Genomic DNA, 11,372 nt, shown 5'->3' on the forward strand with positions numbered 1-11,372 from the left:
TATCTGTTTTTCTGTTATACCCTGAAACTCCTGAAGTTTCTGTTCACGTAATTTGCTGATAATAGGGAGAAAGTTTACCTTGGGTATAAAATAGTTAACTTTTCAGTAGTAATTATTTAATAATATAAATCTATTACATAGGAAATATAAAAAAAATCATAAACTTTAAATTTTAGTGAATGTAGATGGGGGAAGGTTTTAGGTAGATTTTTACAGTAAATCTAAACCTCTTTAATTCATATTCCTTTTGACTTACTATAGATTTTTGAACTATTGGCTACCAAAGATGAGAATACAGAAATACAATAAACCCTGGAGAACTTTTTCATTTTAAAAAGTTGTGTTTTTATTTGCTTTTTCTGAAAATTTTTTATTCTTCCCACCTTTTAACCTAAAGAAAGAATAATGTGGTATATATTTAGTAATTTGATGCTTTGAATAATAATAGTTCTTGTGTGTGTGTGTATGTATGTATGTATGTGTGTGTATATATGTGTGTGTGTGTGTGTGTGTGTGTATATACATACATATATATATACACTTTTTTTTTTTAAATCAGGGATTGAACCCAGGGGTGCTTAACCACTGAGTGACATCTCCAACCTTTTTTTTATTTTTCATTTTAAGACAGGGTCTTGCTATGTTGTTAAGGCTGGCTTTGAACTTGGTGATCTTCCTGCCTCAGCCTCCCAAGCACTGGGATCATTGTCATGCACCACCATGCCCAGCAGATAGTCTGAACTAACCAAATCAATTATCATGTTTGAAAGTTTATATTAACTTCCAAATCTTTTGCTGTGGAAGAAAATAATGAAAAAAAAAAAAAAAAACTTGTTAGGAGGTTGGGAGAAAAGAGGGTTTTAAAATTAAGTTAATAAGCCAATTTGAAAATTGGGAATGTCGCATTATATAATAAGTCATATGCATTCTGTTTATAAAAGAGACTTTTGCTGATGCAACGGTGCACATCTATAATCCCAGCTGAAGCAGGAGAATTGCACATTTAAGGCTAGTTTCTGAAACTTAATGAGACCCTCTCTTATAAAGGGCTGACGATGGCTCAGTGTTAGAGCATCCCTGGGTTCAAACCCCAGTACAAAGTAACAGGAGTGGGGGTTGTATTTTACAAATTCTCCAAAAAGTAAAATTTCTAATTTAAAAAATAAGCACAGTATTGCAGTGTTTTAAAGCTATATTGTGCTTGTAAAAGGCTCAGATGTTTACAGAATACTACTCTTGCATCTTGGATTGTGACTAATTAAGTAACCTCTGCAGCTTGCCATCACTGACTGTCATTTTATACTATAAGGTGTGGATCCAGAGTTGTATGAATTAACAACTTCTAAGCTGGAAATCTCCACCTCAAGCCTCAAAGTGACTGATGCATTTGCAAGACTCATGTCCACAGTAGAGAAGACAAGCACATCTACCAGGTAAAAAGTTAGGGTCAATTAAACCCTCATTGTGAATTCTGAGTTAAAATAGTCCAAAGGGAAAAGCACGTAAGTTGGCAGTCTTTCAATATATTGTCTTAAAATTCACTTTATAAAAGCCAATAGATGTCTAAATCCAGCATAGTATCAAATTATGCTTAATCATTAACTTTTTTAGAGAAGAGTTATTTCATAAGAAAGGACTAACAGATATGATTTTATTTATCTCCCCCCACCCCACTTTGTAGAGAATCTTTCTCACTGAAGCCATTGTAGAAACATTTATAATTCATAATTACTGAGAACACCATCTTAGGATCACCTAGATTGATCTTTTTTCTTCCAGGCTAAGACAGAGAATAGCCACTTGTATTTTCCAAAAGCTTGCTGATCTGCATCTATGATTTGGGACATGAAACCTTTCTTTACCAAGCTTCTTTGGACCCTCTTTAAGGGCATAGTCTTTAGAAAAGCTATATCCCAGAGTTGGAACCAAAACCAAGGATTATCACTTGGGCCTTATGTTGAGAATTTAGAAAACCCTTAGTTTTATATAATTAAATGTTGGAATAATGCATTGCTTTGACATATTAATCACAAGAACAAGCCAGTTCCTAATAGAAATGTAATTATGAGCCAGGAAATCACTAGCCTAAGAGCAATACTGGTTGGTTGGCAGGCCAGCTCTGCTTCCCAAATCCATAATTCATCCGCATTTTAAAAAGAAATAGTTACCTGCTATTTGCCTACTTTGAGAGACGTTTTAGTGTCATCATGTTAAATTCAGAGTTACCCATTAAAGTTAGTTCTTTTATAGAAAATTGATTATTTCCCTTTTTGATGTATGAAATACTGTCTTAAAATGTAAGCTTGAATGACCATTGCCTTTTAAACTTTATTGTGTGTTTATATCCATTCATTCAACAGGTATTACTAAATATAATTTTAAAAACTGTTATTTTATGAGTACCCTTAACTTTTCCCTAGAATAGGTTTGTAACATAAGTCCTTTTTTTAAAAATATTTTTAGTTGTAGATGGACACAATACCTTTATTTTGTTTAGTTTTTTTTAATGTGGTGCTGGGTATCGAATCCAGTTCCTCATGCATGCTAGGCAAGCCTTCTACCACTGAGCCACAACCCCGCCCATATAGGTTCTATTTTTAAAGTCCACAGAGTCTTTCCATTGTTCTTATTGCCCCTTGTCATTGTAGTATGCCCCCTGGCACTGCCAAAGCTGCCTTTTAAATGAAAATACTTGTAAATTGCAGTTCCTGTGGACTTTAGGCTTCTTTTTTTCTCTTTCTAAACAAACCATTTCTTCAAGTTGAAACTTGTCACACAGATTTCTGATTGATTTTGTTTTCTGTGTAATCTAAAAGGAAATGTACATTTGACTTTAAAAACAACAGAAGCCTACTGCCTTTGTTGTCTGGCCTTTTCCCTGCTATTTCTGGGACAACCCTACTGTTTGCTCAGTTTTTCCCCCTGCAGTCTCACTAACTAAACTGCAATAGTTTTGGAAATCCCAATGTTGAGAATTCATTTTTTGTACCATTAGGAGGAGCTCTAAACCACTTTGCTGGCTTGCTCTCCTAATTTTTAAAACTTATCCTGCAAACTACACTAGGGAACATTTCTGACACCTATCGTTTTTAAGAAGTTATTCTCCTTTTATGTAAGGGTATTCTGAACTAGAAGAAAGCACGAAAACTACAGTGTACATCCTGGAGGTAGTAGTACAGCTGGATTGCATTACTTTCTAGTTCTTGTCCAGCTTTGTATTTAAAACAAAATAATAAGTAGCCAACTTTGTATTTTGTTTCAAGGAATGTATATTGTTTAAAAATAAATAAGTACATGCCATTTGCACCTGAGAAATGCAAATATCAATTCTTAGTATTAGAATTTAAGGTCTTATACTATAACATATCTCCATGAGTGACTTTTAATTGTGCAAAAAAGAGGCAGGTGGCATATATAATTTCAGAAATTTTAATTTTCAATATTTTGGTTGTTTTTAGGTTTCATTTCATTTTTCTTTTTGTTTTGAACAAAATATAGAAAGTAAAGCTCACCAAGATTGTCTCACATATTGACAAAACAGAAGAGTGAATAAGCTTTGTGAGGGCCTGTCACATAAGAAAGGGTTAAACAAATAGTGGTTAAACCAGACATAGCATGCCCATAATCCCATCTACTTGGGAAACTGAGGCAGGAGGAAAGAAAGTTCAAGGCCAACTTAGGTAACTTAGCAAGACCCTGTCTCAAAAAAGTAGGAGGACTGGAGATATAGCTCCGTGGTAGAGTGCCCCTGGGTTCAGTATCCAATACCACAAAAGAGAGAGGAGAGAAGGAAAGAAACAATGATTGAGGTAAAGGAAATTTGACATGGAACAAACAGCATCCTACTCTTCTCTAACTTTTTTTTAAATTATTTTTAGATGTTGATGGACCTTTGTTTTATTCATTTATTTATATATGGTGCTGAGAATCAAACCCAGTGCCTCACATATGCTAGGCAAACACTGTACCACTGAGCCACAACCCCCGCCCTCTAAGTATCTTTGAATAACTAAACACACACACATGTTCCTCTCTTTTCAGTACATAGGTTGTGAATGTAACTTCTCACTAAGAATGCAAGTTCTTAGCTTTAAAATAGTTGCATCTTCTTTTCCTTCCTAAAATAGATAAAATCATTTAACTTACATCAATGGATGACCAGCTGGTTAGTCTAATTGATGTTTCTACAAACCGAAGGACTAGTTATAAAAGGGAGACTTTTTGTCTTTTTATTGATGTAATTCATATACCACAAAATCTACCTTTAAGATATATAATTCAGTAGGATTTCATATATTCACAATGTTGTACAACTATCTAATTCTAGAACATTTTTATCATATCCTCTCCCCAAAAAATGCCCTGTACCCATTAGCAGACACTTCCTATACCTTTCTCCCTCTATTCCTTAGCAATCTCTACTCTGCTTTCTATCTGTGGATTTGCCTACTCTGTTTCCTATAAATTGAATCCTATAACATGGCCTTATATGTCTGGCTTCTTTGCAGTTTTAAGTTCGTTCGTGTTGTGGCATATGTCCATATTTAATTCCTTTTTATGACTACATGGCTGTATAATATTCTCTGGTATGGAAAAACGTGTTTTGTTTATTAATAGGTTATTTTGCTATTTTTAGTATATGTGCTGCTAGAGCGAGCATCATTTTCACTTTTTGAATGTTAGGAGTAATGCTGCTATGAACATTTGTATACAAGGATGAATGTTTTAGATTCTCTTGCAAGTGGATTTGCTCCGTCATATGGTAATTTTATAATTAATCCTTTGAAGAACTGCCAAAGTTTTCCAAAGTTGATGGCACTGTTTTATATTCTCAACAATAGTATATGAGCATTTCAATTTCTCCATTCTCACCAGTACTTGTTATTTTGGATATAGCTACCCCAGACTGTGTGAAGTGGTATCCCATTGTTGTTTTATTTATGGTACTGGGGATTTAATCCAGGAACACTGTATCACTGAGCCACATCCTCAGCCATCCTTTTTCATTTTTTAAATTTTGAGACAGGGTCTCACGAAGTTGCTAAAGCAAGCTCAAGGCCACCTAGCCTCCTGCCTCATTCTTATAAATAGCTAGGTGGAATTTCAGACTTGAGCCACTTAGTCCTCCATTATCATTTCATTTGAATTTCCTGAGAAATATTTGCCTATTTTTTATAATTTATAACAGTTCTTTGTTGCAAGTGCTAGACTTTTATCAAATATATACATTGCAAATATTGTCTCCCATTCTGTAGGTTGTCTTCACTTTTTTATAGTATCCTCTGAAGCACAGATGTTTCTAAATTGTGATGAAATTGAATTTTTATGTATAGTATTTCTTTTATTTATGCTTTAGGTCTAAGAAACCATTGCCTAATTCAAGGTCAGGAAGATTTACATCTAGGTTTTTTTGGAGTTTTATAATTCCATCTCTTAAGTCCTTGATCAACTGAATTAATTTCTCTCTATGGCATGAGGTGGGGGGACCACAATTTTTTTTTGCATATGGCTATTCACTTGTCCTAACACATTTATTTTGAAAAGACTACTCTTTCCCCCATTGAAAGATCTTGGCATGCTTGTTTTAAAAAAAAAAAAAAATTATTGTTACAGGTGTTTATTTCTGGAATCTTAATTGTATTCTGTTGACAAAAAGGGCAGATCTTAGTTAGAAAAGACATAGATAAAAATTGAGTTATGGCATGTAACTTTTGTTTTTCAAGTCTTCCTAAAGCATTTCTTTTTTCTTATATCCTAAGAAGACTAGCTCATGTAAGTGTACAGTGATTAAAACGAACGCTCAAACTATAAATTATGTGAGCTTTTTAAAATTTTAAAATACAACTTCATATTGCCTCTGAAATAAAACAATTGATACAAACCTGAGAAGTAATCTTTACCAAAACTTTGTTAAAAAATTTCTGTGCTCTCCTTTCCCACACCCCAGCTGCACTCTACAAATGGAGAAGTTCAATTGGGTACAATTTGTTATGTTTTAAATAGCCTTTTTTACTACAGAAGCAGTAAAGGATATTCTAGGAAGTTATTCTTTCAAGTCTTTTCATGCAAATATGCATGCATGTCTTTTTTAAACCAAAAATTATATTTTGTATAGTGATATGGGGGTCAAACTCAGGGCTTTCTGCATGCTAGGTAAGAGTGAGCTATATTCCCAGCTCCCAAAAGAGATTTTATAATCCATCCTGAATGGAATCATGGAATCAATCTTTATAATCAATGATATATATTTGCCAATTTCAGTGAGTTTTTATTTCACGAAATACCCAGACTGTATTCATGTTTTTCCAAAAATATCCTGCTTTATACAAACCAATATTCAGTTCAGAATAATTATATCTAGACATTATGTCTCTTATGTCCCTTATAACCTAGCATATCTCCCCTTTTGTTTTGTTTTTTGTTAATATTAGCTTGTTAAAAAGACCAGTCCAGTGGACCTACAGAATGTTCTAAGCTTTGGAGTTGTCCATTTGCTTCCTTAAAGTAGTATTTATTAAATTCTGTATTCTCCCAATTTCCTATGAATTGGAAATTACGTCTAAAGGGCAGACATGATGTATGGAGTACATCATAGGTGTTATGTCACAAAAGATACCTGACATTTGACTGACTGCATTGTTGATGATGATAATGTTCATTAGTGAAAAGCTGGTCTTTTCCATTCTAGATTGTTTTTCACATTGAGACTGGAAAGTAATGTAAGCAGTTGAACATTGGAATGATGCAAATATTCACTTCTTCAAAAATCCATTGAATAGTTATGCCACCATTTAAGTGCAATGAAAAAATGTATATTTTAATCAGAAACAATGTTAGATTGCTATTCTGTTCTTCTAAAAAACCCTAGAAGTTAGTTCAGTGGTTGTTCTACTGATATGCCTCAAGCTATTGAACTAAAAGTCTGTTATTAGGGGCTGGGGTTATGGATCAACGGTAGAGCGCTCGCCTAGCAGGTGCGAGGCTCTGGGTTCGATTCTCAGCACCACATAAACAAAATAAAGGTTGTGTCCAACTACAACTAAAAAATAAATATTCTTTTAAAAAGTCTGTTAGATATTTCATTCATTCTATAAAGTCTTATTTCAGCCTTTTCAGAATTAGTAACAACAGAAAAGTCTAGGTATTAAGTGAAGTCCTGCATCTAATCTTTTTTTTAATTTCACCACTAACTTCCTGCTCACTGTCCAAATACAAAATATTTAGATGAAAGAAACAACTTGTGTCATATCTAATAGAGTACTAATTGTCCTTTTCCAGAAAAGAAAATTGGGCTTTCTAGAATCCATTTAAAATCATCTTTGGTCTAAAATTAATAATCTATATGACTATAACTATTCCTTCAATATATTGGACATCCTAGGAAAAAATGCAATTTGGATTCAATCATGTGCTCCATTTGGGCTACGTACACTAGGACAACCTGACTCTCCAGGAGTTCTTCACATCTGTTCTAGGTGCCAAAGTGGTCACTTCTCATGGGAGTTGGAGTGGTATCGTAAAATAGACTTCATCTACAAGACCCATAAGATTAGAAATGGCCTCCCCTGGGTTCCTTCCTGCAGCCAGTCTTCATGCTGCTTGCATCTCAGCTGGCTGAAGGCTCTCTTTCCTGGAATTTCCCACTGGGGATAAAGAAAGCCTGAGGTTAAAATGACAAGCTTTGTGCCACACACATTTTATGTGAAGGTAATTTTGGAAGTTTCACAGGGGGCAGTTTGGAATCCAGTCAGGCCAAATGTTTTTAGGGCTTTGTAACTAATATTTCAGTGGAGTAGCATGTTAAAATTTTGACTGGGTAGATGCTTTTAGCCTTAAGCTGTGAGCTGTACACATGTACATGTGAATATCCACAAGCACATGCATTGCTTTAATAAACATACAAAAACAGGCCATGTGTTTCTGTTCACGGAAGAGTTGGCATCTGGCACAGGAAGCATAGAATGCAGAAGTACAACCTTCAGGATCTAGCAGAAGAAAAGATGGTCAAATACCTGAAAGTTTAGTTAGAGCTCTCTGGGGGGTGTAGTGAGGGCTCTATGAGGTGTTACAAGGGCTGCTTACCTAGAAAGGAGATGTTTTAGTTAATTTTTTCACTGCTGCAACTGAAAGACCCCACCAGAACAATGATAGAGAAGGAAGGATTTATTTAGGGCCTCACGGGTTTCAGAAGTCTCAGTCCCTAAGTGGCTGGCCGAATTCCTAGGGGTTCAACATGAGGCAGGACATCATGGTAGAAAAGTGTGGCAAAGGGAAGCAGCTCACATGATAATCAGGCAACAGAGAGACTTCCACTCACCAGATACAAACATATACCCCAAAGCCATGCCCCCGATTCCCACCACCTCTGGCCACACCGTACCACTTCAGTTTATACTCAGTTAATCCCTATCAGGGGATTAAATCACTGATTGGGTTAAGACTCTTACAACCCAGTCATTTCTCCTCTAAACCTTCTTGCACTGTTTTTCACATGTGAGCTTTTGGGAGACACCTCATATCCAAACCATAAGAATGGATTTCCTCTCATTTGACCTATTGCAAAGTCCCATTAACGTACTTTCTTTCTCATTTGTTGATAGGAAACCGAAAAGAGAAGAGCACTTGAGTGAAGAAGCTATCAAGGTGATTGCCAGCCTTCCTGACTTGACATTCATGCATGCCAAGGTGTTGATGTTCCCAGCCACATTAACACCTTCCACCAGCTCCCAGGATCAAGCAGACTGATAACTGATGTGAACTGGACAGTTTCAAATGCTTTCTCTCCTCCTCCCTTCCCTACCATCAAAAGCATACCTGCTTTAATTAAAGAAAATTCAAGTTCAGCTGATTTGTTGGTAAGCCGCACTAGAAAGGTATACATAGTAATGTATATTTATTTACATACTGAAGTCCTAAATTTATATTAGAAAACATGTAAATAATCGGGGGTGAACATTTTTGAAGATTTATTCTTTTTGTGTTGCTGGGGTGTATACATTTATGTCTTTGTGAAATACACTGGTGGTGTCCTTCTTACAAAACTTTTGAAATAAAAAAATTAAAAACTTAAAGCTCCACTGTCTGAAATCCCCTTCAGTCTTTTCAGATTGCATTGAATGTCCTCTTCATTTTTCATATCATATGTTGAATCACTTTTGCTGTCATAAATAAGCTCCAAAGTCCCTATTTAATTTTTTTATTTGTGTGTGATGGGTTTGTTTCAGATCTGGCTTTTGTTATCAATTTTGGGCTCTTTTTTAATCTTTTCAATCTGGCATATTGCTGTTTGACCTTTTGCAAGTACTTCATCAAAAGCTCTTTTGTTATAGGGTATAGATCATTGTCAGAACTTGATTGGAGGGGTTTAAAAAGATTGTGTCTGTTTTAAATCAGTTTGATTTGGAGAAGGACCAAATTATATGAATGTCTTACAATGAAATTTACTTGTTACTGATTTTTTTTTTTTTTTTTTGGTTCTATCGTACCACTAGTTTTTGAGGATTTTTGCACAGTGTAAAATGACATAATCATAGATTGCTATGGTTTAGGCTGTATATACAGTAAAACTATGGGTTTTAAGTGTTTGGGGAAATTCCTATGGAAAAAAAAAAAGAGACATGTAGAAGAACCTCTAACAAGGTTAATGTGCATGCCCAAGGTCTTTTGAGATTTCAGTGTGTAAATTTCCTTTTAGCTTACACAAAAATAAAATAATTTAAAAGAAATTTTAGCCTGGTGTCTGTGTAACTTTTATATAAGGAAACATTTAATGTGTTTGAATATGAGATTTTATCCAATATTAATGTATTTCAATCCAAAGAAAATCATTTGATGGACTTCCGCTTTGTTGAAATAAGAATTAGAGTCTGGCTTATGAGAATTGGATCAGTACTTTTAGTAACTTAGCTATTTTTATATATACACCATGGAATTCTGGAAAAAAAAATCCTATCATTATAACATGTCATCACAATATTGGCAAAATTAAATAAGAATTTATAGGAAATTTTTTTTCTTCTCCAAGAATATGTACAATGAAATTAAGGTGAGCAGATTTTTAGAAATTAATTTTAGATTATTAGATGTTAAATCAGCAAAAAAGTCACATGACCTATCATAAGCTACAGGCAGCCAAGAGTAGCCCACCTTACTCACACTGAAAATGTTACAACAGAACTCTTGCATTTCAATCATCAGAGATTTCCTGGTTACCAGGTTATTGCCTGAAGTGACAAGATTCTACTTTCAGCCATTTCCCTTACTTCCTCCCACCAATCCTTTTCATAGAAGGCTTTTCTTCAGAAGTCATATTTCCAATGCCTGAAGAAACTTTCAAATGAAAGAAGATAAAATATTCCTCAGCAGAATTTTACATGTGTCAGTAATTGAAGCTTAAAGAACTGCTTTTATAGTCTCTGACAACTAAATTGTAATGAACCCACTTACTAGCTGCAATATTGTAAGAAAGTTAATCAACTTCTGAGCCTGAATTATATTAATTCTAAACATGAGAATGATACTACCTACCTCATGGAGTCGATATATTAAATAAAAGACATAAGACACTTATCACATGTATAGACATGGTAGCCACAGCATAACAGCAGCAAACCCTGTGAAGACTCCTAGAGCCTGATATATTTGAGTAGTCACAGGAGAAGGGATCAATTAAGTGATAATACAGTAACTTACTTTAAAACAATCAGAGACTGACAGGAGTGTTTATAAGATGAATATGCATACTAAATAAATCAGGCTTCCTTTTGTTTGTCATATTGATCATTGCTGCCTTTGTCACAACAGGTACATCAATACTGGATTGTCTTAGGTTAAAGGCAGTGCTTTAGTACTGAGGCCCAAAACTGTTCTCCCTGTTTGAAATTTTTCCAATAGCACTCAGCAGTTGGCTCTGGAAGGGTCTCAAGCACTTCTGGCATCTCTCAAAGGGAGAGCCTGTCATCTGCCCACTTACTTGGTCATCAGCTACTTCTGGCAGCAGCTACTCACTGCCTTATAGTCAACCAGAAAGACCCTGCAGAATTGGGGAAGGAAAGAAGTCTAGGAGTAGAAGCCCCAGTAGGCCAAATCACACATTAGTTTAGCAATCAACTTCATGTCCCAGGTGCATTAAAACCAACTCATACAGAGGGTCTCATTTCATTTACTGGCCAAATCCAAATAGCCATATATAATTTCCCAGATTAATCCAAAACAGATTGGGAAGCATAGGAGAAGACTTTCCTAAATTGAGCCACATCACTCCTGATTTATGAGTCATTTCTTACAGAGAAACTTCTTTCTTCTTCATGATTATGATGTTTCTTATTTAGAACTTGTCATGTTTTTGAATCAAGATTAGGCTTGGCTGAAAC

At 35.0% G+C, this 11,372-nt stretch overlaps 1 protein-coding gene across 5 annotated transcripts in view; it reads left to right on the top strand.

The window, feature by feature from the left end:
- Positions 1-9,699, top strand: part of Aftph (aftiphilin) — a 62,931-nt gene extending 53,232 nt beyond the window's left edge. For 3 of the 5 annotated variants that reach the window (XM_076833097.2, XM_076833096.2, XM_076833098.2), the window contains 2 exons: positions 1,310-1,433; positions 8,601-9,699. In XM_076833097.2, coding sequence (XP_076689212.2) covers positions 1,310-1,433; positions 8,601-8,745 — 269 coding nt within the window. In that variant the 3' untranslated portion in view covers positions 8,746-9,699. Of the gene's footprint in view, positions 1-1,309; positions 1,434-8,600 lie in introns of those variants that run through there. The other 2 variants (XM_076833100.2, XM_076833099.2) reach the window with 2 other exon arrangements.
- Positions 9,700-11,372: the final 1,673 nt, after the last annotated feature.

This window comes from Callospermophilus lateralis, chromosome 14 (genome assembly GCF_048772815.1).
Source record: "Callospermophilus lateralis isolate mCalLat2 chromosome 14, mCalLat2.hap1, whole genome shotgun sequence".
In the NCBI taxonomy this organism is placed as follows: domain Eukaryota; kingdom Metazoa; phylum Chordata; class Mammalia; order Rodentia; family Sciuridae; genus Callospermophilus; species Callospermophilus lateralis.